Source organism: Camelus dromedarius, chromosome 18, assembly GCF_036321535.1.
Source record: "Camelus dromedarius isolate mCamDro1 chromosome 18, mCamDro1.pat, whole genome shotgun sequence".
NCBI lineage: Eukaryota > Metazoa > Chordata > Mammalia > Artiodactyla > Camelidae > Camelus > Camelus dromedarius.
In genome coordinates this window covers 12,776,377-12,802,551 of record NC_087453.1, presented here as the reverse complement: position 1 = coordinate 12,802,551, position 26,175 = coordinate 12,776,377, and the positions used below count along the sequence as shown (strand labels likewise).

The following is a 26,175-nucleotide window of genomic DNA, read 5'->3' as shown; positions in this document are numbered from 1 at the left end:
TCTGAACAGGGAAGCTCTGCAGCATGAGGGGCCTCAAATCCTGGAGCCACTGAGCTTTCAAAAGACAGGACCTGGAGGTGCCAAGCAGCGCAGGCTGACAAAGGAGTGGGCGCTAAGAGGTACCAAAGGTCCTCACCCGCGTACAGACTCCCAGGGCTACGAGGCATTGCCACACACGACCTCATTTGACTGAACTTTGTAACTGCTCTTTGTGTTACTTCCACGAGGCCTAATCCTCTTCCTCCTGCCAAGGAAACTGCTCCCAAATCTGGATGACCCAGACCTTAGGACACTGAGACACAGATGTGGCACAGAGAGAAGGAGTAAATCAAGCTAAGAAATATATGACTGAATACATCCTCAGTTTACAGCATTTAGGAGAAAAAAATAAGAGTGACTACAGCCATGAAATTCCCTACAAATTCCCTCAAGTCAGAGTTGCTCTCCTTTCATAAAGCGGGCTGAGCCTCCCTGGTTTTGGACTTCAGGGTTTTAGAAGAGAACACACGGGACGCAGGAATGTGGGATTTCATGATCTCCAGTTTACTTAATACGCCTGTTTACAAACACGATCTGTGTGTGTATACAACAGTGACGAGGACCATTCTCCAAATACAATCTGGTACTCAGACTGTGACAGATGCACGTGGAAAATGAGGCACCAGTGAATGCACCTCAACACGGAAAGATAAACAAGCACGCAGTACTCTCTGGTCACAGATGCCCTCGAAAGCCTCCTGTTCAGCACCTGGGGAACAGACACTTTTCAAAGGACAATACAAGGCTATTTCAACAGGACACCCAGGCCCCAAACAATACCCAGAAGATGTCAGGTTCCCTGTCTTCTCTAGAGGAGCCAAAAAGTCCTAAATGCTTGGTCAAGAAACCGGAGGCAGGGGGATTACCGCCTGCTAAGCACATGTGCTGGGCATTTTACATGCCTCATTTCCCTTTATCCGAACAGGACCATCTCCATTTTACAGATGGGGAAAATGAGCCTTGCCCAGGGTCAGACAGCTCTCAGTACTGGTGCCATGACTTGGACCCACATCTCTCGTTTGCCTAGACCCAAACTCTTCCAGCCTCACTGTGCTGTCTCACATCGAGATTAAGAGCATGTTCCCAAGGGACAGGCAAAGGCGCTAAGACTGAACAGGAAGAGGCAGAAGACCGACCTGTGTACAAGATTGGGAAACGGACGCTTTCCATGGAGTTCATTGAAGGCTAGGCCTGAACTGGACTTGCATGGGAGAAACTCCTGGAGATTTAAAAGTGTGACAAATAGACTTCTGGACTCGCCCTGTGCCTGTTGCCTTTTGGTGCTGAACAAGAAACCTAGGAGAGATTTCAATCCCTTCGACAAGCCCCTGCCACCTCCCCCACCCCACTTCCACCCCTGGTTTATGGATGTAAATTCCAGAGGGCAAAAAAATTCCCCTGGGGCCCTTCGTATTTGTCAATGCTCCCAAAACACCATGGCAACACCTCCAAAATCTCACTGCCAGGTGTTTCTGCCACCTTTGGGTACAACACATCACACGCCACATTTTGATCAATACAGGTTAACCTGTGGCCGGATGGGACAAGAATGACATATTCTCCGTACATCTTTATACGCAATACAATTTACACTGAAGATTTTCCAGACCTCAGGCTCCTAACAACTGGAGCTTGAGCTAAGCCAGCCAAGTGCAGTGCTTATCGACTGATGCTATAACAGGGCTTGACTGGGGGGAGGGACATCAAAGAAGCTTCCAGGATGATTCCCCAAAATGCAAGGGGCTCCCTTTGAAAGGATTCAGGAGACAACCTGAGAGAGGGGAAGGAGTATCTTATCACAGAGCAGTAACTGTGCCTTTGTGCTGGAGGGGACAAGGTTTCCAACCCTTCCCAGCAATCTCACGGTGAAGGCCACCCAAGGACAAGGCTGGAAATTGAGAAGTGCAACAAACGGGAAAGAAAAGTTCGAGTTCAAGGCCAGGTGAACAGGCCTAGGTTTGCTGTGGTAAGAGGAAGGTGTGGCCAAAGTCACACCACCATTTAACAAGAACATTTTTCCAAAAGAGCTGGCTTCTTGCCATCAGAAGCAAGGGAAGACATTTTCCTCCACTTCTGACTTAAAATCTTGTCCAAAAGTAAAAAGCCTTGAGTCACAGCAAGACTTATAATCACAGAACTTCGCAGCACTGTTCAGTCTATACCACTGACACGTGGTCAGGAGAGTTTCAGGGCAAATACGCATTTTGCAAAATTACTCTGACTCAGCTTAAAATTCATTAAGTTATTAAAACGTCTGCTTTCCGGTTTTATCCTTAACAGAGAAAACAGACCCATGAGGTTGAATTGAATACTGTAAGCCAAGAGTTTGGTTTATCAAAAAGTAAATTAGTGTTCTAAAAAAACCCTCAAAACAATCTACACACATGCCAGAGCGCAGCACTGGAGCTGTGAATTATTTTCGGGAGTTTTGTCAACAAAGAACAAATGCCTTAGTTGTTATTAAAAACTAGAAAGCATTCGCTCAAAACAGAAGGGGGAAAGTAAGTAAACTTAATGCTCCAGCAACCACTATATAACAGACAATGTGGACAGAAAGTTATCAATGTTCATTACATAAAAATCACCCCATACCCAGTTGAAGAGGCACTCGGGTTTAACCGTTTTGGTAGCTAATCACAAGCCAGTTGTAATATTTAACATTCCATGGATGAAGCAAATATTACAACCAGAGTGTGTCTTTCAGGTGGTCAGTTGTTTTGTAAAGAACCCTGCTGGAAATAAATGCTTACACAAAATTCACCAGAGGGAAATATTGTTAAATAACAGCATTAACAGCCATTAACACAGAAGACAGCCAGAACCGGGTGGAGTCTGACGGCAGCAGAGCAGAGTCCTGAGGCCCTGCACCCCTTCAGCCACACCGTAGAGGCTTTCCTGATTCTGTCCTCTCGCCGAGCCGGAGCTTGGCTCTCAAAGGAAAAAACGGAACATTTCAGATTAAGGTCAAGTCTTGCCAGGGATGCAAAGTGCCCAAGTGGGAATGGCTGTGCTTGTGACACCGGTTGATGCCGCCAAGAACACTCTGGGGCCTGACCTCGCTACCCAGACTCCACCGTCACCCACCAAAACTGCCTGGTAAGCTTCCTCCTGGAAGTTGGATCAATAATTTAGTCAAACAACTAAGAAACAGAAATGGAAAATGTATGAGCCACTGTCCTGCTGTCGTCCCTTGTGTTTCTCTTTTATTCCTTGTAACTGTCTTGCTTCAGATTCAAACTAGAGCTCTGGGGAGGAAGTCCTGGGGAAAAGGATTTCAGATACCAAAACCCGTAGGTCCCGTACCAGCCCAGCAAACCGAACAGGGTGCCAAACACTTTCTGGGACAAGTTGTGGAAATACACGGCCGTGCACAGAAACATCCACACCCAGATGACGGTCAGGAAGCCCAGCGCGACCACCAGGGTGGTGATGGCCACGTGGAGGTAGTGGCTGCGGTCTGTCTTCACCTCGTGCAGCACGGCCATCTCCTCCACGATCATGAGGGCACAGAAGGTCAGCAGGAAGGAGTGGCCTGAGATGTCAAAGCCGTGCCAGAAGCCTCCTTCCCCGTGGCACTGCTGCTTACTCTGGGGCTCCTCTCTGAGCCCCTCCAGGGCTGGTGACTGGTAGCAGCTGCCCGTGTAGTGCTCGATGTTGGAGAAGATGGCTGTGCAGAAGTACCAGATGGCCGTGCCCACGAGCAGGGTGCTCAGCCGCCGCAGGACCAGGCCAGCCTTGCCTGTCAGGTGGTAGTTGGTGAGGGCGATGAAAGGCAGGAGGAGACAGAAGGTCCAGGCCCAGGCCATTTTGACAAAATACCTGGCAGAGGAGGAAAGTGGAAGTGAAGAGAGGGGCGTCGGTGGAGAGGGAACAATGTCATGACCCGGGACTCTAGACTCTCAAGGGAGGGAAAATGAGAAAAAGTGATAAAAGCTATAGACAACAACTTCACTTACTACGTACTTTAAGTGTATTAACTATTTAATCCTTATACAACTCGTTGAGGTAGGCACTACTGTCATCCTCATTTTATAGATAAGAAAACTGAGGCACAGAGAAGCATCATGCAAAGTGGAAGTCATGAGTGGTGGAGCTGGAATTCAAATCCAGGGTCTATGACCTTAAGTACTACACCACTTGCTCAGGAAAGTAATTACACGCACATTCTCTTTCCCATGGAACCCTCACAATTACCTGGGAGGAAGGTATCATTTGCCCTGTATTATAGTGTTTCGGTAAGGTGCCCAGGGTCACACTCACAGGACCAGCAAGCATACACTGAACCAACATCTGGCCAGCCCCAAAGCTCCGGCTTTTTCTACCTCTTTCCTATATGGCAGAAATGATCAGAAAGAGCTTGGCTTCAAGCTGGAAGACCCAGGTTCAAATCCTGACTCTGACTTATTACCACACTTCTCCAGGCCTGCTTCCTCAACTGTTAAATAGAACTGAGGGGACAAATTACTTTTAAAATCCCTTCCAGAGCCAATGATTCACTAGTTCTCTTCATTAATTAATTAGCACAGAGGTGTGGGAACAAAATACCAGAATCCATGGCAACCTGCAATCGACAGGGACTTGCTCGCTCACGAGGCTGCTTGGCTCCCAGCTCACACAGGCCAGATCGAGCAGCAGCTGCCTTGTCTGCCTCCCCTGTGCTCATCAAAGGTGGGGGACCTATGGACCAGCTGCAGTAAACACATGTGCAACAGACTTGGGGCTACTACCACTCTCATAACCTATTATCAGCCCAGCCTCCAAGGGTGAGGGAGGAAAGGTGGGCCAAGGACAGAAGGACTCTTTCCTGAGTTCTAAAGTTTCCTCAGACACCACTCAGGGCCTGTTGTGAAAATCTTCCCTGGGACTGTTATGCAGGGATCTGGACAGAGCCAAGAGCTGTCAGGCATCTGATGAAGCTTAGGAGAGAGAAACCAAGGTTTTAAGTAGACAACCATAGTTGGACTGACTTTTGGGAGATGCTGCAGACACCGTAATTCTGAAGAATCTAGGTTCACATCAAGGGAGGAGTTTCATCTTTCAGAGTTTCCCTTTACTACTGCAACAGTGTTTCTGTCAATAAACTTAAAATCCAAGAGGTTTAAAAAAAAAAAGTGAGTGAGTGGAGTTAAGGAGTTTCAAAGAGCCCAGATAGGATTGCATTCCTGGGTCACTGCCAAGAACTTTGAGTAGCTGAAAAGATCCAAGGAGATCCAGGGGAAAGTTCATAGACTGGAGGGTTCCACTCCTGGGCGACTGTCTTGGAGGGGTGGTGTCATAGGCTAGGACGGGGTGTGGAGGGGTGGGCAGGTCTTTTTGCCCTACCCAGATATGATGGGATTCGATCACCAGCAGGGAGGAGGGAGAGGGTAGGGCTCAGGGAGAGGTGCGGGGTCTGACAATGGCAGGCAGGAAGGAGGTGGCATACCTCCTAGGGCAGAGACCAACTCCTCACCCCAAAGGGTGGGAGCAGCGACACGGGCTGGTTCATCCCCCCTTCCCACCCCACCCCCCTACACACACACAGACATACACACCACCCTGCCCAGTCAAGCTCAGGCTGTCTAGTTTGGGTGTGCAAACACGACTTACTAGCGACACTATTCCGGGGTCCCTCCATCGCGACACGCGTGCAGATGCTGTTGTCACGATGGGGAGAAGGACCTCCCCTTCCAATGACCCACCCATCAAGGGAGCTAAACCTCGGCTCTCTGCACGAGGCGACAGCGAGTGGCTACGGCGGGGACGGGAGAGGACCCGGGGCGCACTCACACGTTGAGGACGTTGCGCTTGTTGCTGAGATAGCTCTCGGGCAGCGGAGAGACCTCCTTGAGGAGGGAGCCCGCCAGCATGGAGGCCACCAAGGCCCAGGGCAGGTAGCGCCGCACCGCCGCCCTCACCAGCGTCCCCTTGAGGACCCACGCGCAGCGCTCCAGACACTCCATGCCTGACCTCGTCGGCCACCGTCCGCCTCCCCGTACCCGCTCGGCCACCGTCTTGCCCTCCGTCCGGGCGGCGCCGCCGCCTCCCTTTGGGCGCATGCGCACCGCTCGCAAGCCCCACCCCCGAGGAACGTGGGCACTCCGGGCCCGCGCGCTCCCCCCCGTGGCCACCTGTGGCCTCTGCAGCGCGCCCATCTCCAAATTTTTCCCTTCTCGAAATCCCGCCCCCGGAGTTCGCACGCTCTAGGTAGAGCAGGTTGGAATCTCAGGCTCTATGCCTTGCTTTGGTCGGAGGAAAAAAAAGCTGTGGGAATATTTGCTGGAGGTGGTGAAGAATAAACGTAGCGCAGCAGGAATTGGAGCAGTGGTCCCAGAATCATTTAGTCTCTCTTGGAGACAATTTCTCCATTTGAGCCTTAGTTTTCTCATCTGTAAAATGGGGAGACTGGACTCTTCCCCAAGAGTTATGAACTCAGGGTGGATTATGGTGGTCCAGATACAGGGACATGAGGAATGAAATGCATAAAATAATTATTATATTTACATTTTAAGTTATTAGATTTATTTTCACTTTAAAAAACACCTGCATATTTGTATTGAGCAAAAATGCTGGACACTGGCAGTTAATGACGATCAGATGAGGGTGTTGATGCCCCATTGACTCTTTTATCATAGAGTTAAACCCTCTCATCCCCTGTCATGGTTGGGTGTCTAATTCAGTGTTTCCCAAACTTGAGGCATTTCTTTGCCACTTATTAGATTCCTGGGGCTGCCATAACAAATGACCAATAACGTGTGGGCTTAAACCTACAGAAATTTATTTTCTGACAGTTCTGGAGGCCAGAGGTCTGAAATCAAGCTGCTGATGGGATACGTTCCTTCTGGAGGCCCTGAAGAGGATCCCCTTCATGGCTCTCTCCTAGCTTCTGGTGACTGGTGGCAATCCTTGGCGTTTCTTTGCTTGTGACTGCATGACTTCAATCTCTGCCTCAGTTTTCACGTGGCCTTCTCCCCTCTGTGTCCCTATGTGTTTTCTCTCCTTATACGGACACCAGTCATTGGATTTAGGGTCCACTCCAAATCCAGAATAGTCTCATCCTGAGATCCTTAATTGTATCTGCAAAGACCCTATTTCCAACTAAGGTCACATTCCCAGGTTCCAAAGACTGACATTTTTTCTTGGACAGGGGGTCAGGAGGGAGGAAGTCATCATTCAACCCATTACAGCCACGTTAACAGTTTTTGCTATGTCCATATACCACCAATACTATTATTTGTTTAACATTTTTCTTTAAATAACACACATTTAAAATTTAAATAATTATTGGGGAAATGGATGGGGAAGGATAAATTAGGAGTTTGGGATTAGCAGATATGAACTACTATATACAAAATAGATGAACAACAAGGTCTTACTGTATAGCACAGGGAACTCTATTCAACAGCTTGTAATAACCTATAATGAAAAAGAATATGAAAAAGAATTTATACATGTATATGTATAACTGAATCACTATGCTGTACACCAGAAATGAGCAAAACGTTAATCAACTCTACCTCAATTTTTTTTAAGTTAATGTAATAACAAACAAATAAAAATTCTTATTGAAAGCCTCCTAAGCAGAAATATCCATGGAATAATAGATTCTATGTGCCAGTTATATTTCTTCTATTACACAAATAGCATGTCTACTGAAATATTCATCATCTTTAGCTGCCTAAAATAATCTCTTGTCCCAAAACCAAGGATAGCTACCACGCTTTGGCCTGATTTATGCCTATACTAGACTGATGTTTAAAATCTCTTATGCAGAGATCCAGTGAACTAATAAAACTATTAATTCCTTAAAGCCATCTCAAGATGCTCTTCATATCTGTAAATTGCACTTATCTGATCATAATTTTGATGTAGCAAAATGCCTCTGGCTCTTCAAAAAGCTAGATTTAAAAAAGCAAATGTGGTAGTGATTATACTAATTGGACTTTTCATGATTGGGGATGTTAATTGTGAAGGCAGCTTGTAAATAGTATTGGAAACCATCTCTTATCTCCTGAAGATTGTCAGGTGCTCAGTTATTCCCTAGCAAGCTGCCTAATGGTTAAGAACGAGGAGACATTATTAGCTAAGTGGTCCCCCTAGATGCTGATCCCCTGCCCCAGGAAAAGTGGGGAAGGGGGCTGGGTGACAAAAACTCCAGGCATCATCCAGAGGATCTATCAAAAATGTACCTCCTGGAAGCATCAGGCTTTGTATTGCTGTAGAAGGAAAACAGGTTTCTTCCATTTGAGCAATAGCTCGATGAAGCTTGAGCAACAGCTTCATCCCTGGAGATTTTTGAAGACAGGGTTAAACCCAGACCTAAAAAAAAAATGTACGTCTCTAGAGAAGTTTTCTTTCTTTTTTTCTTTTAAACTTCAAACCATATTAAGAAATATATATTCATGCTGTGAGTCCAGCTGTGTGCTGGAGTGACCTCCCACAGGCCTGTGAGAACAGATTATTAAATTTTCAGGACTTTTGCAAGCTGATTGTTAAAGCCATTGTTTAAAAAATCACATTATATAAGTGAACAATTAAGCTCAAAATAAATATTCAAAACTCATCATTTCCTAATTCTTTTACTCTATTTCATTATTATCTATGTCCTCAAGGTTGCTCATATCTGTTGTAGAATATTTTACTGTGTAACTCTTCCCAACTGTGTGTTCATTGGCGTCACATTTGTAGCTTGAAACCAGCCCTGGCGGGAGTATTTACACTGGCAAACCAGAGCTTTATTTGGTTTGTTGATTGTCTAGATTGAGACAAGACAAAACGTGGTTGAATTGAAACTATACGTTGGCTATGGATACCAGAGTAGAGCAAACATCAATTAAAGCAGTCTGGGAGAATCAATTCACTGTATGGAATTTACAGCAAAGTGTATTTGTGTATTTTATTATTTTAAAATAATGTGCTACACATTCTTTTTTTTCCCCTAGAAAATAAACCACAGTCATTTTATGATTCATTTATTGGCAACTGGTAATCATCAAATTACCAATGTTTATCTTCAAAAATTATTAACTCTAGCTGTGCCATCATTTCTCGAGGTTGATCAGATACCTGGAGTCACAGATATTTCCCACATAAAATGCATTATATAAATCAGACTTGGTTTATCACCAGCATTTATGAAACCAGACCCAGGGAAAGACCTAGGTCTGGGGACACATGCATGGTCTTGATATAGTGAATGTTTAGCATTACCCATTCTTTATATTAAAAGAAATGTGTTAATACACTTATGTACATACATAATAATTATGAAATTATTTTTTCAATATTAAGGGGTTCCCAAGATTATAAATCACCATGAAAGGGGTTTCTGGTCCATAAAGTCTTGAAAGATGTAGGGGTAGAATGGTAATGGATTAAGTAGAGGATGCCTGGGGCAATGGGAGAGGATCCCACAGGACCAGGGAAAGGTCAGGGGAGAGTTCTTAGAAGAGATGATTTCTGTCTAAGCAGAGTTCTGAAGTATTCGCCAGAGGATAGCCAGAGGAACAGTGGGAAGCAGACATTCCAGGAAGAGCAACCAGCAGGTGCTTTTTTGTTGGCTGGTGTGTGTGAAATGGGAAATTTCATTCCTGGTTTGGTGGGGAGGGCAGTAGGCAGCCCAGTAATTCTCCCAGGGGCAGCCCTCTTTGTCCACAGCTCCTGGCCAGAGAGCAGAAGTATTCATCCTCAGCACCAATTCCTTCCTTCTGAGCTCTGCTCTGCAGTGCCTCTCCCATTCTTAACCTCTGGCCACCTCTCCTTCTGGCTGGAGGGGACAGTTAGCAACTCCCTAGGGTGAGGCAGCTGAGCAAAGCCAGTAGCTGCCAGAGGCCAGGCTGCCTGCCTGCCTAACTGGGAGGGAGTTATATCCACTGGCTGCTCCCCCAACACACACAACCCCCTGCTGCCCATTACTGGACCCATTTGGGCACAGGGTCAGAAGTGTCAGGGCAGGGAGCTGGCTTTGCTCATCTTCAGGCCACGGGGAGAGCTTCAGGAGGGGCTGCCAGGGACCCTGTACCACCCCCAGCAGCCTTGAATTCCTTTCTGCTTTCTCCTCTGGACACCATGCCCTGCAGACCTCAGACCTCTCCTTTCTGAAGCAGTCACAGAGGCTTTTTTTTGTCTGGAAGAGCGTTGGTAAAAAAGCAAGGAAATGAGTAAACCAGTGTCAGGATAGCAGTTACTTGTAGGACAGAGGGAGGGCATTGGGATCAGAGGATTTTGGGGGTGTAGGCAATGTTCTGGTTCTTTACCTGGGGATAGTCACAGAGATGTTTGCTTTAAAAATATCCTTTACATTATATATTTGTATTTCATAAATTTTGTGTATTTGTTATATTTCACAATTTAAGAAATGGTATTTGGAAGAAAAAAAAAAAGGAATACCAAACTGGGAATAAAACACCTAGGTTCTGAGAACACATTTTCTGAGCCTTTGTTTTTCACTCTTCCTCTCCAAATTATAGCACAGAATCCAGATGTATCTACATAATAGTTTAAGGCCCCTATTCTTAAACTTGGTTAAACACGAATTAAATTTTCTATTCTTCTAGTTTAAACATTTAGTTCACTGGGGGTTTTGTTTGTTTTTGTTTTTTTATTGAAGTAATTTGATTTATAACATATTGAGCCTTAACCAAGTGGCAGGCACTGTGCACAGTGCCTTACTGTATTTGATTCTTTTCTTTCTCACAGCCACCACACAAGAAGATACTGTGATTACTCCATTCTACCAATGGAAACACCAAAGCACAGACAGGCTAAGAAACTTTGCCAAGGTCACACAGCTAGCCATCCAGCAGAACTAAGATTCAGACTAGGGTCAGTGTGCCCCACCTGGCAAAGCACTTAACCACTGGCACACACTGCCTCCTAGGTCTGACCTCACCTGCCTGCCAAAAATAATGACCACGTGGTCGCAGCACTCTGCAAAGTTTACACACAGCTGATAGTGTTTAAAGGCCATGTATTATATTGGTGAAAAATACAGTCAAACAGACATGGGTTCAAGTCTAAACTCAGAGTTTATTACCTGTATGAGTAGGGCAAGTCATTTTATAGGGTTTAAAGGCCATGTAGTTTATTGGTTAAAAATACAGCCAGACATGAGTTCAAGTTTACACTCAGAGTTTATGACTAGGGCAAATCATTTCTCTCTCACCTGAAAAATGAAAACGGTATTCTGGCAGCTTTGTTGCCGCACAAGTAAGTGAAACCTTATTTGCCAGGCGTCAGGCATACAGTAGGCACACGATAGCTGATGACCTATAAAATAAACATGCTCATCTTTGGCAGCTCATAGTATCTTACTACGTCTCACCGTCTTCATTAAACAGACGGGAGGTCTGGCTCAGTTCTGCAGCGGAAGAGTAAGGAGGCGCAAAGGGTCCACGGGTCCCTTGCCGCCCCCACCCTGTCGAATTCTTCGGGTCGGACGCCTGGATGTGGCCGCCGGGCCCGCGTTCCACGCCCCGCGCAGGAATGTGGGACGCGAGCGGTGGCGAGGAGGGGGCGCTGACACTGAGGCTTTTGCGCTCCAGCTCCGCGGGCCGGCGACGCAGCAAATTCCGCGGCCATACCTGGCCTTGCAGCTGTCCCGGCTGGACCGGGAGGAGGATTCCCCAGTCCTCCGGCCGCCGGTCCCCGAGGGCACGGCGTGGATCCCCGGTGGCCAGGGGCCCGGATGACTGTGAGCACCGGGCGCAGGAGCATTGGGCGCCACCTCGGGGTTAAGCGCGCGGGATCAGCCCTACCCCCCTCCACCTACTCCCCTTCACTGGCCTTTTTGGAGGAGGGCTAGTCCTCTCTGACACGCAGGAGAATGAGTGGCTCCCTGGCTCAGCCCCCGAGAACACCCTACTCAGAATCCTTCCTGGGAGGGAGAAGACCAAGAGGGACCCCTCAGGGGCGCCCCTCTGATCTCAGGGTTCTGGGGGGTCCATGGGAAATCAGCTCCTAGGAGGTCTTACTAGGGTGAGGTGGCCCCATTTCCCTGAAGGGTTAAGTCGTGGTCTTCTCTCTGCCTCCCTCCCATCCCCTACCCACTACCCCAACTAGAGCACAGTGCAAAGCCCAGGGCAAAGCCAAGAACAATCTGAAGTCCTCACCAGCTCTGCAGCTGGAGTGGCATTCAAGGCCTGCAGGCAAAAATGGTCTCTGCTCACCTCTGCCCCCATCTCAACCACTGCCTTTAGCCTTCCCTAACCTGCCTTTTCTCAGCTCTTCAGAGGAACCAGATTCCCTCCAGCCTCAGAGCCTTTGCCCATGCTGTGCCCTCCCCTTGCACTGCTGTTCCCCTGGCTCACGGGTATGTCCCACCTTCACCCTCCACTCATTCTTCTGTTCTCTGCTGAATCATCATAAATTACTAATACCATGACGAATAGAGTGTCTTGAAAATTCTTGGGCCATGGCTCTTCCACATGAAGTTTAGAATCAGCTTCCCAACTTCCTCCAGAAACCTTGCTGGAATTTTGATCAAGATTGTATTGGATCTAAAGATTAATCTGGGGGGTAAAGGCAGTGGAAGCGATAAATTGGGAGTTTGAGATTTGCAGATACTAACTACTATGTATAAAATAAGCAAGTTTCTTCTGTATAGCACAGGGAGCTATATTCAATAGCTTGTAGTAACCTATAATGAAAAAGTATATGAAAATAAATATATATATGTATATGTAAGAAAACATTACGTAAAAACATTATGCTATACACCAGAAATTGACACATTGTAACTGACTCTACTTCAATTAAAAATTTTTTTTTAAATGAAGATTAATCTGGTAAGAATTGACAACACACACAAGTTCACTAAAAATGACATGATGTGAGCCCTGGAGTGTACAGAGACGAGTCACACAGCTCCTTCCCTCAAAAACCTTGTTTCCTCATGGTCTTCCTTCTTATTTTATTTCATTTTGTGGAGAAGATCTTATTGGGCCCATTTTGCAGATCAGGAAATTGAGGCTCAGAGAAATTACACGACTTGCCCCAGGTCCTACGGTGAGAAAGTGATGGGACCAAGACCCCCACCAACGTCTGTCTGACTCACAAATCTGCCCGAGTCAGTTAGTTCAGTCTGTGGGTTTGGTTTGTGTGACTCTGTTTGTGTGTTTGCATGCACCCAGAATGGAAAACATCTATATTTAAAGACGGATGTACTGTGGGGTTGAGTGGAAGTGCAGGCTTGTCTGCTGTATTGGATTTGACTTCTATTTGTGTTGATGGTGGGGTCCTTGGCTGTGTGTACACAGTGTGGAATGTTTTAGTGGGAGTACGGGGGATGATATTTATGTATTGGGAAGGAAGTCTGTGTTGGGGAGATGAAAATGGGATATTTTTCTTGGTGTGTATGTTTTTTCTTATGTAGCATTTTAACTTTAAACTTGTTGAAAGAACCTTTTTAAATTAAACAAAGGTTCTAAAAACCATCTAAAACTCTAAATTTTTATTAAGGTATAACTTAAAGTGCCCAAGTCTTAAGTGTGCAGCTAGATGAATTTTTCCATAGGTGCACCCATGTGATCACCACTTGGATCAAAGTATAAAGCAGATACAGCACCCTCAGTGACAGCAAGAACTCTCTCATGCCCCTCCCTCAGTCAGTACCCCTCAAAGTAGCCACTGCTCTGATTTCCATCACTGTAAATTAGTTTTTTCTGTTCTTGAGTATTTTCTCAATGGAGTCACATAGTGTTTGCTTGGGGAGGTTAATAGCTAACATTGAACAAACTTGCTTTGTGTGCTCTCACTTCCCGTATCTCACTGAATTTATCATAATAGCGAAATAATGTAGCACCTATTTATTGTTCCCATTATACATACGAGGAAACTGAGGCTCAGAGAGGGCCCATGACTTGCCTTGGGTCACCCAGCGTGGAGTCAGCAATCTAATGCCACCACTCTGGTCCTTGCCCACTACTAGAACATCCTACCTTCCTCTGGGTAACCTGCCAAAGAGGAGACATGGCTTACTGGATGCAAAGACAGCAGGAGTCAGACCTAGGAGTCCAGAGGTGCTTCTGGATGTATTTTATTTTCCTAGCAGTCGATGCCTCTGAATCTGTCGTGAGATCTCTCCAACTCCTCCTCTGCTGGGTCAGGAACCCCCACCGGCTGCCCAACCACCGCTGTGCTGCAGAGACACACCAACCACAGGGGTCGAGTCCTGTCTCCTAGATTTATTTGCTATGTGACTGTGAGGAAGTTGTCTCCTTTTTTGAATCTCACAGCCTCAGCTGTTGAAAGAAGGTTAAAATCCTCATGCAGGGTTAGGGCGGTAACAGACGGAAGGTGCCACTGTATAAATTACCACTGCTGTTATTTTTTAAAAAGCCTTTTTATTGTAAAATAAAACATAAATACAGAAAGTCATGTAAAACATATGTGGAACCTAATAAGATGAACCACCTGTTACCAGTCAGATCAAGAAGTCGAAGCCCCTCGATCCCAGCTTGACTTTTGTAGTATTTCTTTGTATTTCTTTTTTCAGTTTTATCACTCAAATGCCCCTCCCAAAACAGTAGAGTCCTTAAAAAAAAGTCCATGCTAAAAAATATGTATCTTTTGAGTCTCTAGTGATTTCTCCCCCCTCTCTCTTTCGTTTTCTTACAGTTTATCTTTTGGAAGAACCTGGAGCATTTGATCTGAAGAGTTTTAAAGTGTCTGGATCATCGCTGTTATCTCTCACATATGCTCCCCTCCTTCCAGCTTCCTCTCTCCTTTGCTTGGATTTGGAGTGACATAGATCTGGGTTGCAGGTTTTTCTTTTTCCTTTTTTTAAACAGAGGTACTGGGTATTGAACCCAGGACCACGTGCCTGCTAAGCATGCCCTCTACCACTGAGCTACACTCACCTCTAGGCTGCAGTCCTGAGCCTACCAGTTGCTGTGTGAACTTGGACAAGTCACTCACCCACTCTGAACCTCTTTTTTCAACTGACAAATGAGGGGCTGACCTAGAAGATCTGTGAGGACCTTCCAACTTTCTCAGTTTCCTCTCTCAAGTCTCCTATCTCACAGTCCCTTCTCTTTTCAAATCTCTCTCTCTCTCTCTCTTTTTTTTTTTGTTTGGTTTTGTTTGGAGGAGGGGGAGGTAATTAGGTTTGTTTGTTTGTTTGTTTGTTTATTAAATGAAGGTACTGGGGATTGAACCCAGGACCTCATTCATGCTAAGCAAGACACTCTACCACTCAGCTATTCCCCCCATTTCTCTTTTTTTCACATTGAAGTATAGTTGATATACAACATTAAATGTTACAGGTGTACAAAATAGTGATTCCAAATTTTTAAAGGTTATATTCCATTTATAGTTATTATAAAATATTGGCTATATTCCCTGTGTTGTACAACACAATCTCTTCTTAAAAGCAACTTTACTGGGTGGAAAGAACACTGGGGTAAGAATCAGAGACCTGGCATTGGGATCCAGTTTCCACTGGGACTAGCTGTGTGAACTTGGGCAAGTTACTTAACCTCTCTGAGTTTCTACTTCCTCATCTGTTGAATGGAGCTCCTGATACCTAATCCATAAAACTGGAACAAAACTTGAATGAGATCATGCCCCTAAAGCATATAGTGCCTGGCACCTAGTATGTGCTGAATAAATGTTAACTGCTACTGTCACTAGTAGTATTATTAGCTGTTATTATAATTAACAGTGATTGCTTACCCAGGCATTGTGTCAAGTGTATTAATTCATTTAATCCCTGCAACAATGTCATGAGGCAACCCCAAATTATAGATGAGAAACCAAGGCACAGAAAGGTTAAGTAAGTTGCCCACGGTCACACAGCTAGTAAGCCATGAACCTAGGCGTCTAGATCCAGAGCCAGCAATGTTAGTCACTAGGATACACTGCCTCAAACATCACTGCTGTCGAGAAGACTTTCCCCTTTCCCCTTCGCTTGCCCAAGATGAGGGAGAATTCCAGGAGGGGTGAGGATGAAGCGATAGCTGAATCCAGTGTGATAAAATCCAGGGGTGAGATCCTAGCGCAAGGCATTCATCTGAATCTGGGCCATCCCTGGTTATTTCCCGCCTCCACCCTTCACATGTTTATCCACAGGCAACCTAAGTGAACCTGGGAATAGGCTTAGTCAGCGAGGACGGCAGAGAAGGTCCCACCTGGTGGAGCAGCCAGGCGTGTCGCTGCGTGTTTGCCACCAGGGCAGTCTTCTGGGTTTCCGAGGATGTGTGAACGTGCAGGATAGGCGATGGTGATTTTCTATGTGTGGTTGGACTGAGGGGCCGTACTATCCTCGATGTCTGTCCCCTTGTCCCTGTGGAGAGGCAGCGTGACCAGCCTGCCTGGGTGCCCATCCCACCTCTGCCACCCGCTGGCTGTGTGACCCCAGGCAGATGACTCAGGTCTGTGTGTCTTGGCTTCCTCGTGGAGAGAAAAATGGATACAATGACAATAATAGCACCGACCTGATAGGGTCGTTCTGAAGACTGAATGACCTCATTCAGGTAAAGTGCTTCAAACAGTGCTGGGCACTAGGAGCAAATGCACACAGCTTGTAGGTCTTAAGCTGATTAAACATGTGAAGGGTGGGTTTCTGTATATTTATCAGGGGCACCTGAGGCCGTCCAGTAGAAAGGATCTGAGGGATTGGGGAAACCAGCTGTCACTATGACTTGTGGGAAGAGACTATGTATGTGTGAGGGTGTGCATGTAAGTGTGTGTGCACAATGAATGTGTGTGCATTCTCTAAATGTTGGAGAATGTTCACCGCCAGAACCCCAGTGACCACACAAACAAGCTCCAGGCCTTAGGACAAGTCACTGAGGCTCTGTGTCCCCATCTGTCCATGGGTGCGGTTGCTGCCTCAAAGGCAGCTGTGAGGACCAAGTGAGTCATGGATGTAATGCTCTGAACCATTACAAGTGCTGGGTATGGGGGAGAGGTCCGTGTTAAGCTTTCTGAGGGAGGAGAGCATAATTCTTGGCACTCCTGGATTTGTAAGTGCCAAGGCTCTTTGCGTCTGCCTCCTGGGGGCTGCAGAGCGCCCCCTAGGTTGTTGTAGATCCCAGGCAGAAAAGCCCACAGTCCAACTGTTCCAGTGGCCCAGAGAAGGATAAGGACTTGCCCCAGGACACCCAACATCCTGGAGGCAGAGAAGGGGCTAGATAGGAGCCAGTCCCTCCTGTCCTTCTGGTGTGATGAGAAAGCCCTGTAGAGGTCAAAATTAGGAGCTCTCGACCCCCACTGCTTCTGTCTGCCAACCTCCCCCAGTATCTAGCAGTCAGCGCCGGGGCTGGGGGAAGCTGCTCCAGCGGGAAGGTGTGTGCTTTGGCAGCAGGCACTGTCTGGGCCGCGGAGGCTGAGGCTGGGCAGCTGCCCGTGATGGGAATTCCATGTGTCTGGGGAGGACCCTGCTCCAGTAGCCCAGTGCCAGCCCCCAACCCCACATCACCACCTAGGCCAGAACTCAGCTTGGCACCCAGAGACTGGGTTCTGCCTAGGGATTCTCAGAGGTCTCTGGAAGAGGAGGCTGGGGGATTACAAATGCTTCAGCTTTGGTGTTTTTATATAGCATCTTTCTTGTAAGTCTGTCTCCTCCTGTTGCAAAAGTATCACTTGTTATTTGTAGAGAATACAAGTAATCAGAGAAGAGAAAATGAAATTCTTTCTTAACCCTGAAGTGTAGCAACTCAGAAACCAAAGGGGCTTTGACACACACACAAACACACCCCTGCATGTTTACCCACGTATCCACGCACACAAACATATGCCACAGAAACCATCCTAAGCACGTGCATGTAGATGCTTGCACACTTATACAAGCACACAGATACTCACACAAGTACACACACAGGTACAGACATCCACATGGTCATGTACATGTCTGTACACATATATGTGATCACGAGCCCTCCATGGGCATGTGTATGTCCGTGTGTGCTTGCACACCTATAACATAAACACATTCTCACAAGTACACGTGTGTACGCACAAGCACACGCACGTGCACACACGCAGTGCTGCACATATGTGAGTTCATCTAATCCTTGCATCAATGCCATAAGGTAGGTACATCATTTCTCCCATTTTATAGGTAGGGCACAAATGACTCAGTAACCTGCCAAGGACACCTAGTTAGTGCGTGAAAAAAAGAAGTTAAAAAAAAAAAGAATGTTGGTGGGGAGGGTAATAGTGCAGTGGTAGGGTGTATGCACAAGGTCCTGGGTTCAATCCCCAGTACCTCCATTTTGAAAAAAAGTTTAAAAAAAGAAATAAATTTCAAAAAGAACAACAACAACAACAAAAAAACCCAAAACAAAATAATGGGGATTTGAACCCAGACCCATGGGCTTAATTAGGTGGACAGCGTTTTGTTGGAGCGCCATGGTAGGGAACATCCTCCTAGGCTTTTTCCCCTAATGCATCTATGTTTGGTTTGTTTACAGAAATGGCATCCTTTTTACATACTGGCAGGGCCCAGGGGTCACACTTAGTTTTGAATCCTGGCTCTATTAAGGCTGGCTTGACTTCGGGCTGTTCCTTCACCTCTTTGGGGATCAGTTTCTTCATCTATAAAATGGGGGAGCAATCGTATCTGCTTCTGAGGGTTGGCTGAGCTTGTATGTGTCAGGCACTCAGCCAAACTCATTAGATGGAGCCATATTCAAACTGCCAACTCTGGGGCTGAAGAGTTTTGTGGGGGAAACAGTCAGAAAATACCCTGGATGCAGAGTGGCCGGAGTGGTCTGGAAGGCAGAGAGAAGCCTCTGGATCTAGGGTCTCCCAAGAGGAGATGGTATTTTGTCCTGGAATCCCTGCCTTGACCGCATCCCTAACCTGACCGGCAGCTCAGCCCCAGCCCTGCACGGTCCAGGTGGAAGCGGGAACAGCAGAGGCGGGAGAGGGCGGGAGAGGAAAGCCCACAGACCGGCAGGCGGAGCCTCCTGACCAAGTCTGGCCTGGCTGGAAGGGGAGGGGGCCGTGGGCTGAGACGTCAGATGCCATCAGCTCCCGAGGGACTGTTAAAGTCGTCGCTGTGCTGCCAGGCGGGCCAGGGCGTCTGCAGAGGTCCTCTGCCTCCTCAGCCGCTTCCTGCCACCCGCCTGGGCTGCCCATGCTGGGTACGCGCCCCCGGGGAGCCCGCTGCCTGGTCCCCCGGACTCCTCTCTCTGGCTCTCCTCTTTCTGGCTCTCCTCATCTTCTCTGTTCTATGTTCTCTCTCTCTCCCCCTCTCTGTCTCTCCCAGGTTCTTGCTATTTTGGGCCCTGTCATTGTCTCTCATTCCCTCTTGTATCTTTCTACCTTTTTACTTCTTTCATGCTTTTTCTCTGTATCTCTTTTTTTCAATCACCTTTTCATCTCCCTCATTTTCCTTTTCTCTCTTTCTCATTTTTCTTTCTCTCTGCCTCTTTCATTCTCTGCATTCTGGTTCTTACTGTGTCTCGCTCTCAAGCCCCCAAACTGCAGCAACTCAAGGACAAGCGGGCCCTTCACTATGCCTTGGGGAAGGTGGGCACTGCCCCTTGGCGGGCACCAACGGAGCCCACTGGGAGCAAGAGTGGGGAAGAGGGGGTCCAAGCTAGGGAGAACTGGGGTCCGTCTCCTGGGCTGGTGGGATGGAGCCCTGGCTTTGAGTGGCAGCCTCATCTAACCCCACGGCCTGGTCTGGATTTAGCCACTGTTGGGGGCATTTTTTCCTATTGCCCCATCCACTCAGTCCACTGGTGGGAAGGATGGGATATTGTGCCCCTAGACTACAGCTGAGTCAGGAGGTCTTTGCCAAGTTACCAGTAGTTAGCATCCTCTGGGTGGTGATGCTGGAGAACATTCAGGGTTTGGTGCCCTCATGCCCACCCCCTCCAGGCAGCCGGCCCTGACTGCACAAGGCAGACGTGTGACCTCTCCAGCCAGCTATGTCCCTGCTGCCTGGCACCGTGGGCTTGGCAGGCCTGTTCTTCTGGGCAGGCCAGACAATGAACACCTTGATGCCCAATGCCACCCTGGCACTGGCCCAGACCAAGGGCACAACTGTGTGGCCCCTGAGTGGCCTGGGGGTGCCCAGGTACCTGTGGAAGCGCCACATCTCCGCCCGGGACATGAATGCCTTACTGGATTATCACAACCACATCCGGGCCAGCGTGCACCCACCTGCTGCCAACATGGAGTTTATGGTGAGTCCCCATGCTCTCCCCAGTGCCCCATCCAGTAAGTGCCATCGAGTCAACATGCCCCGGAAGGGCTGGACCACTCAGGAGCCTGGCCTCCCTAGCCAGTATCTTGGCATCTGGGGAGGAAGTAGTCTGCTCATTTTATAGATGAGAAAACTAAGGCAGTTATCCAAGTCCTTTCTGGAGGCAGGAGCAGGGGACTGCGATCTGTGGAGCATCTTCTATGAGCCAGGCACTACGTGTAACCCCGAGGGGCCTCCTCTTTGTTCAAGGTGGGAATGAACTCCATTCTCCAAATAAAGAAACCAAGATGCACAGAATTAATCTGCTAAAGGTCACTCAGTTGGGATTCCAACCCAGGTCTGCCAGCTGCTAAGGTTGCAGTCTTAACCAACACAATACCTTTTCCAAGAATTTTGGCTTCCCACTGGGGACTCACAGCGGGTGGGTGGCTAAAGCTTTCCATGCTATTGTCTCTTTGCCCTCAGGAGTTTGATGGACACACCCAGATTGTCCTCAGCTAGCCTGTGGAGGTAGAATTTGGAGCAGTGGGGTCTGGTACCTGAAGGGTCTCGGGCTAAAGAGAAACAGCAGTGACCCACAGAGGAAGCTGGGATGTTTTCCCTCAAAGGGACAGGGCCAGGGGCTCTCACCCCAGCCCCCAAGAAGCTGGACTCCTGGAGTGGAGGAGGGAACTTTTCTCTTTATCACAGCCCCTCCCCCAGGACCATTGTCCCAAACTACCCTGGACAGATAGGCTTCCAGCCCACCTACCGGTTTCTATAGGGAAAGAGATTGTCAGTCTGCCTCCTCTAAGACAAATACGTGCTCCCTGACAGCCTAAAAATTCTTATGCTTTTGCAATGTGTCCATTCAGTTACCTGCTAGCTCCTGTCTGGAGCCAGGCTCCACGCTGAGTCCTGTGGGCACACACTGCCGAGAACAGGGTGGACAAGGTCCATTTTAGTGGGGATGATGGAAAGCGAAGACTGACCACAAAATTTACGTATAATAAGACGTCAGGTAGCAATATGGTGTTGGGAGGAGTGGGGGACAGGAGCCCAAACGGCAGGCAGCTAGAGGTGGGCATTTTAGTGGGGATGATGGAAAGCGAAGACTGACCACAAAATTTACGTATAATAAGACGTCAGGTAGCAATATGGTGTTGGGAGGAGTGGGGGACAGGAGCCCAAACGGCAGGCAGCTAGAGGTGGGCGGGTCGCTTACTTGTTCATTAACTGACTCATCCATTGATTAGCCCAGCGCCTGGCACCTAGAAGGCCCTCCAGTTTTCAAACAATGACACATTTATTGAGCACCAGTGTGTGTGTGCCCCCCCCCAACAACAGGTGTTTAATTATTACATCAATTGTGGAACAGAGAGAGGCAGACATCTCAGCAGGGGGTCCCAGGAGGGTCAGTGAGCCCCGGTTTGATGTTAGCATGTCCCTTCAGCTCGCCCCGCCCGTTTGCGGCACAAAGGAAACATTCCTCTACTTCCCCACAAAATGTGTGAGTCTGACAACCCTGGGGAGAGGTCTGGACCACTCTTTGGGGGCCCCCATTCCTTTACTAGCCGGCTTCTGCCCACAGGACAGGTATCTGACCAGAAATTTCTTGCTCCAGGAGTCCTTTCTCTCCTCCAAGACAGTTCAGGTCCCTTACCACATTCTCACACCCCCCAGGATGGCAATGATTCTTTCACGTCTCATTTCCTTGCTAGACTGTGAGTCCTTGTTCAATATTTGCTGAATGAACACATGAAACGAAGGAACGAACAGTATCTGAGAGAATCCCAGAAAGTCAGAGTGGAAGGCGACTAGTATTTTTTTAATGGATGCCTCTTCAGGTTATAAAACCTGGAAATTAGGAAGCTGTTAAGAAGGATGAGGAGGGTGATCTCTGTGTCCTGATGCAGAATAATCACTAAGATAACCTATCATGTTAAGTGAAAAGAGGGGGGTATCAAATAGAGTGTCTGGCATCCAACAGTTTGTCCAAAAAATTTATATATATACATAAGTATATATACTTATAATTTATATACACACATAATTATCATATGTACATATTATGTAATATGTAATTATTTTATGTATTACATATGATATGTATAATTATACATATAAAACTTATGTACGTATGTATAATATGCTTACAGGTGTAGAATATTTCTGGAACAGGACACAAGAAACTCACAGCGATGGTTACCCCCAGGGTCAGGGTGGCTGGAGGGACTCACTCAGGACAGAGATGAAAGACTCCACTTTTCCTCTATCTTACATATTAAATTTGTGCATGTTTTCACTATTCAAGAAAAAAAAAACCCTTTTGAATTAAAAATTTTTAATGTTAAAATGAACACATTTTAAAAATAAAATAAATACAATTTAAAAATCCATTGTCTTCCCATCACCCTGGGTGCAGTCACTTCTAGGGATGCTGGGAACTCCCGGGCCAGTACCCTGGGACCCTGCTTGGAGCAGAGAGCCCCAGGCTTGAAGCCAAGGGAGAGAAAAAGGGCATCTGGCTAGGAGTCAGAAACCTAGGTGTGGATCTGGCTCTGGTGTGGACTTGCTGTTGACCTTGAGTTTCGGTCTTCTAATTTATCGGGTGGGTTTGTTGCAGGGTTCCAAGGAGACGGGGGGTGGGGGAGTAATGGTACTGTGTACGTGCATCTCTAGACACTGTCGAGATGATGGCAGTTGTTCCCCTGGGGAATTTCATGACCTGTCTTTTCTCCGAGGTCTGGGATGAGCAGCTGGCCAGGTCTGCTGAGGCCTGGGCCACCCAGTGCATTTGGTCCCACGGGCCCCCACAGCTGATGAGATACGTGGGCCAGAACCTCTCCATCCATTCTGGCCGGTGAGTTGAGCTCTTCCTTCACTCGCTCATTCAACAAGGTCACCGAGCACGCTGGTGGCAGAGTGACTTTTCTTCCATCTTCTCTGCCTCCCCAGGTACCGCTCGGTGGTGGATCTCGTGAAGTCTTGGTCTGAGGAGAAGCGAAATTACTCGTTTCCGGCCCCGAGGGACTGCACCCCGCACTGCCCCTGGCGCTGCAGTGGCCCCGTCTGCTCCCACTATACCCAGGTACCCTTTGTCGGGATGAGGGGCTGATAGAGAACAAATCCTCTACCTTAGGAGAAAAAGAATGTTGTGGGCCAGAAATTAGAAATAAAACAGAGGCTCCTAGGGACTTCCTTTTACATACTGAGCCTGTTCCTGGAAAGTTGTGTGAGCACTGAATTGAGTGGAACTGACCTCGTTTTGAGCGTCTTAGACAGTCAGACCATATTGTTTGACCCCAAAATGGAGATGTTTGGTCTGACAAGTTCAAGAGTGCATTCAATTTCAATAGGTTCAAACATCTTCTCGTGTTTTCTGTTTTCTAAGTTTCTTGCTATCTTAAAAAAAAGAAACACCAAATAAGATTATAAAAAATTATAGTATATTTGGAGTGCTAATATTGAATATGTTACCACTTACTACACATAAAAATACAACACAGTATAACGTTGCAAGACCTGGGACAGAAACCTCCAGTGGTATGACGAATGTCTTCTTCCTGTCCTGCCGATCTCTCTGTGACTCATTTGCAGTAAATGTCAAAAATCAAAGTTTGAGACCCTCTAGGAAATATGCGGCCTAAACCAAATGTCCTTCCTTCATTTTATTACCATGAGATATTATTAACTTCATTTTACCAGAGAAAAAGCTGAGGCACAGGGTGGTTCAGTGATTTGGTCAAAGAAACACAGACAGTGATATTGAGATTCTGACCCAAGGCTGTTTAACGCCAAAGTTTGTGTTTTAACCTCCAACACAACAATGATTTTTAAACACTAGTTACTAGGGAAAAAAGAAGGAAATCTAACAGAACGGTATGGTAGGGTGGGTATAGCTCAGTGGTGAGGCCCATGCTTAGCATGTAAGAGGTGCTGGGTTCAATCCCCAGTACCTCCATTAAAAAAAGAAAAAAAGAACGGTATAGAAAATATTAGCATGTATCACGCATGGTAAGATTAAATATTGGTCCATAAAACTTTTGTTCCAATTGTGGGGTTGGGGTGTGTGTGTGTGGGTGGGTGTTTGTGTTGGTACACAGGGTAACAGTATAAAATATATTCCTTATTGTTAATTGTAGTTAAAAAAAAGGTTTGAGAAAGAATATATTACAGTGTGCCTCCAGTCCCGCCACCTTGAGACAGGCAGACTGCCTCCTCCAGGAAAACCTCATCTAATGCATCCACCCTGAACCAAGCCCAGGAGCCGTCCGGCCCCAGGCCCTTCTCACAGCCTCCCCTGTCTTTGTCCCTCCTCAGATGGTGTGGGCATCCTCCAATCGGCTGGGCTGTGCCATCCACACCTGTAGCAGCATCAAGGTCTGGGGCAGCACCTGGCACCAGGCTGTGTACCTGGTCTGCAACTACGCCATTAAGTGAGTGCAGCTCTGGGACGGAGACGGGCATCTGGGGCAGGAGGGTGGCCCCTGAGGTGCGGCAGGCAGAATTCTCAGAAAAGGAAGACACACAGGACACCCTGCCTTCCTCCATTCTAAATAACCTTAATACTTTTAGAGAGTCAATCAAGAATCCTTTTTTCCTTACCCAAGTTTCAGAATCGATTGGGAGGTAGAGGACCAAGGCAGGTGGATAGGCAGTCTCACTGATGATGTCAGTAGTGGAGAATGTGGCTTCAATCTGCCAGCCAAGTGGGCTTGCAAATATCTCACTGTTGAACTAGACCTTTAGATCCATTGGCAGACCACACTGGACAACCACAGGCCTCTTCTTCTAAACACAGGGCCAGCCCCTCTAAGCTTACCGCAAGAAACAGAGCAACCAAGAATGCATGCTCACTACAGGCAGGCAGATCCCAAAGGAAAGAAAGGAAGGATGGAATGAGCTTGCTCAGACTCTCCAGTCAGCTTGGTGGGAGAGAGGACAAGCATGGTCTTCATACCCAGGTCTCCTGGAAACACGGAGAAAGGAGAATGGGAATTCCCACACAATGTGACAGTATACAAATTTGCAAACGTTACAGATGCTCATACAAAAGCAAGAACGGGTTCTAAGTAAAAATGATATTTAGACTTTCAATATTACATCATGATAACTGCCTTTTACTCTCGTGTAGCCCTTCATCATTTACAAAATACTTTCACCTTATTATCGCATTGAAGAGATGAAAGACAGAAAGAAGGAAGGAAAGAGGGAAGGACATCTGCAAAATGGGAAGAAAATGGTATCTACTCATAGAATTGTTGAGAGAATTAAGTGAGCTGTCCCAGGTAATGCCCCCAGGCGCATAATAATTTTGGAATGCTCGTTGGTTCCTATTCTTCTTACTAGGCCTGGGTTTCTCAGCTCTACCACGTACACACTGAAGTCTTTGGATAAGTCATTTCCACTCCGTAGGTCTCAGTCTCCTCTTGTAAAATAGGGCTAATCCTACCTGCACACATGGCTCTGTTATTTAACCTTCGCTGCATCCCTGTGAGGGAGGAAAGTCTAATGGTTTTACAGATGAAGAAACCGAGGCTTACAAGGGTGACTTGGTCACAAGCAGTGCTGAGACTTGGAAATCTGTGCGAAGGTGGCTCATGTCACTGACCCCGACCCCGCCTCCCTGCGACCTTTTCTCTTCCAGGGGTAACTGGATCGGCGAGGCACCGTACAAGATGGGGAGGCCGTGTTCCGCCTGCCCGCCCAGCTACCAAGGCAGCTGCAACAGGAACATGTGCTTCTCTGGGCTCAAGTTCAACCGGCTCCCGCGGATCTGAAGTTTCTCTGGGCTCCAGCAGGCCTCCAGCTGGGTCTGACCCTCCAAGACTCCCTTCCCAGAGACCGGGTTTTCTTTTTTTTTTTTTTTAAGGACATGAGTGGGGCTCACTCTACCAATCTGAATTTTCCCTCCTGATTCCATTTCCTAAATGTTCAGCATGTGCCAGAAGAAAACAGCCTCCTTCCCTTCCTTCTTACCTGTTACAACTATTTTTTCTCTGGCCTCCAGGAAAGAG

The 26,175-nt window shown here is 47.3% G+C and overlaps 2 protein-coding genes, 1 long non-coding RNA gene and 1 other non-coding gene across 10 annotated transcripts in view; 1 reads left to right on the top strand and 3 right to left on the bottom strand.

The window, feature by feature from the left end:
* Nucleotides 1-522: 522 nt before the first annotated feature.
* FITM2 (fat storage inducing transmembrane protein 2) lies at nucleotides 523-6,048 on the bottom strand. Its single transcript, XM_010977734.3, has 2 exons — nucleotides 5,809-6,048; nucleotides 523-3,858 (listed from the first exon to the last, which is right to left on the bottom strand). Exons 1-2 carry the CDS (start codon nucleotides 5,979-5,981, stop codon nucleotides 3,243-3,245), a joined length of 789 nt encoding a protein of 262 aa, XP_010976036.2. The 5' UTR covers nucleotides 5,982-6,048; the 3' UTR covers nucleotides 523-3,242.
* A 3,087-nt stretch (nucleotides 6,049-9,135) lies between these two features.
* Nucleotides 9,136-9,265, bottom strand: LOC116147544 (small nucleolar RNA SNORA72). The gene has a single exon (XR_004131103.1). It is a non-coding gene; the product is annotated as a small nucleolar RNA SNORA72 (small nucleolar RNA).
* Nucleotides 9,266-19,898: 10,633 nt separating this feature from the next.
* Nucleotides 19,899-25,941, top strand: R3HDML (R3H domain containing like). The gene is made up of 5 exons (XM_010977732.3): nucleotides 19,899-20,156; nucleotides 22,900-23,018; nucleotides 23,114-23,246; nucleotides 24,479-24,594; nucleotides 25,806-25,941. Exons 1-5 carry the CDS (start codon nucleotides 19,899-19,901, stop codon nucleotides 25,936-25,938), a joined length of 759 nt encoding a protein of 252 aa, XP_010976034.1. The 3' UTR covers nucleotides 25,939-25,941.
* The window catches only part of LOC105087115 (uncharacterized), a 37,119-nt gene continuing 33,426 nt past the window's right edge, over nucleotides 22,483-26,175 (bottom strand). For 5 of the 7 annotated variants that reach the window (XR_010376612.1, XR_004130901.2, XR_010376615.1 and 2 more), the window contains 3 exons: nucleotides 25,016-25,127; nucleotides 23,418-23,560; nucleotides 22,483-23,148 (listed from right to left, as the gene is read on the bottom strand). This is a non-coding gene — a long non-coding RNA (uncharacterized LOC105087115). The remainder of the gene's footprint in view (nucleotides 23,149-23,417; nucleotides 23,561-25,015; nucleotides 25,128-26,175) is intronic. The other 2 variants (XR_004130902.2, XR_010376616.1) reach the window with 2 other exon arrangements.

Excerpts from the sequence above, each read along its gene's own strand:
- FITM2 (XM_010977734.3), bottom strand. The coding sequence starts at position 5,981 with ATGGAGTGTCTGGAGCGCTGCGCGTGGGTCCTCAAGGGGACGCTGGTG. Across the intron at positions 3,859-5,808 it reads AAGCGCAACGTCCTCAACGT|GTATTTTGTCAAAATGGCCT; the intron begins GTGAGTGCGCCC and ends CTCCTCTGCCAG.
- R3HDML (XM_010977732.3), top strand. The coding sequence starts at position 19,899 with ATGTCCCTGCTGCCTGGCACCGTGGGCTTGGCAGGCCTGTTCTTCTGG. Across the intron at positions 20,157-22,899 it reads CTGCCAACATGGAGTTTATG|GTCTGGGATGAGCAGCTGGC; the intron begins GTGAGTCCCCAT and ends CTTTTCTCCGAG. Across the intron at positions 24,595-25,805 it reads GTCTGCAACTACGCCATTAA|GGGTAACTGGATCGGCGAGG; the intron begins GTGAGTGCAGCT and ends TTTCTCTTCCAG.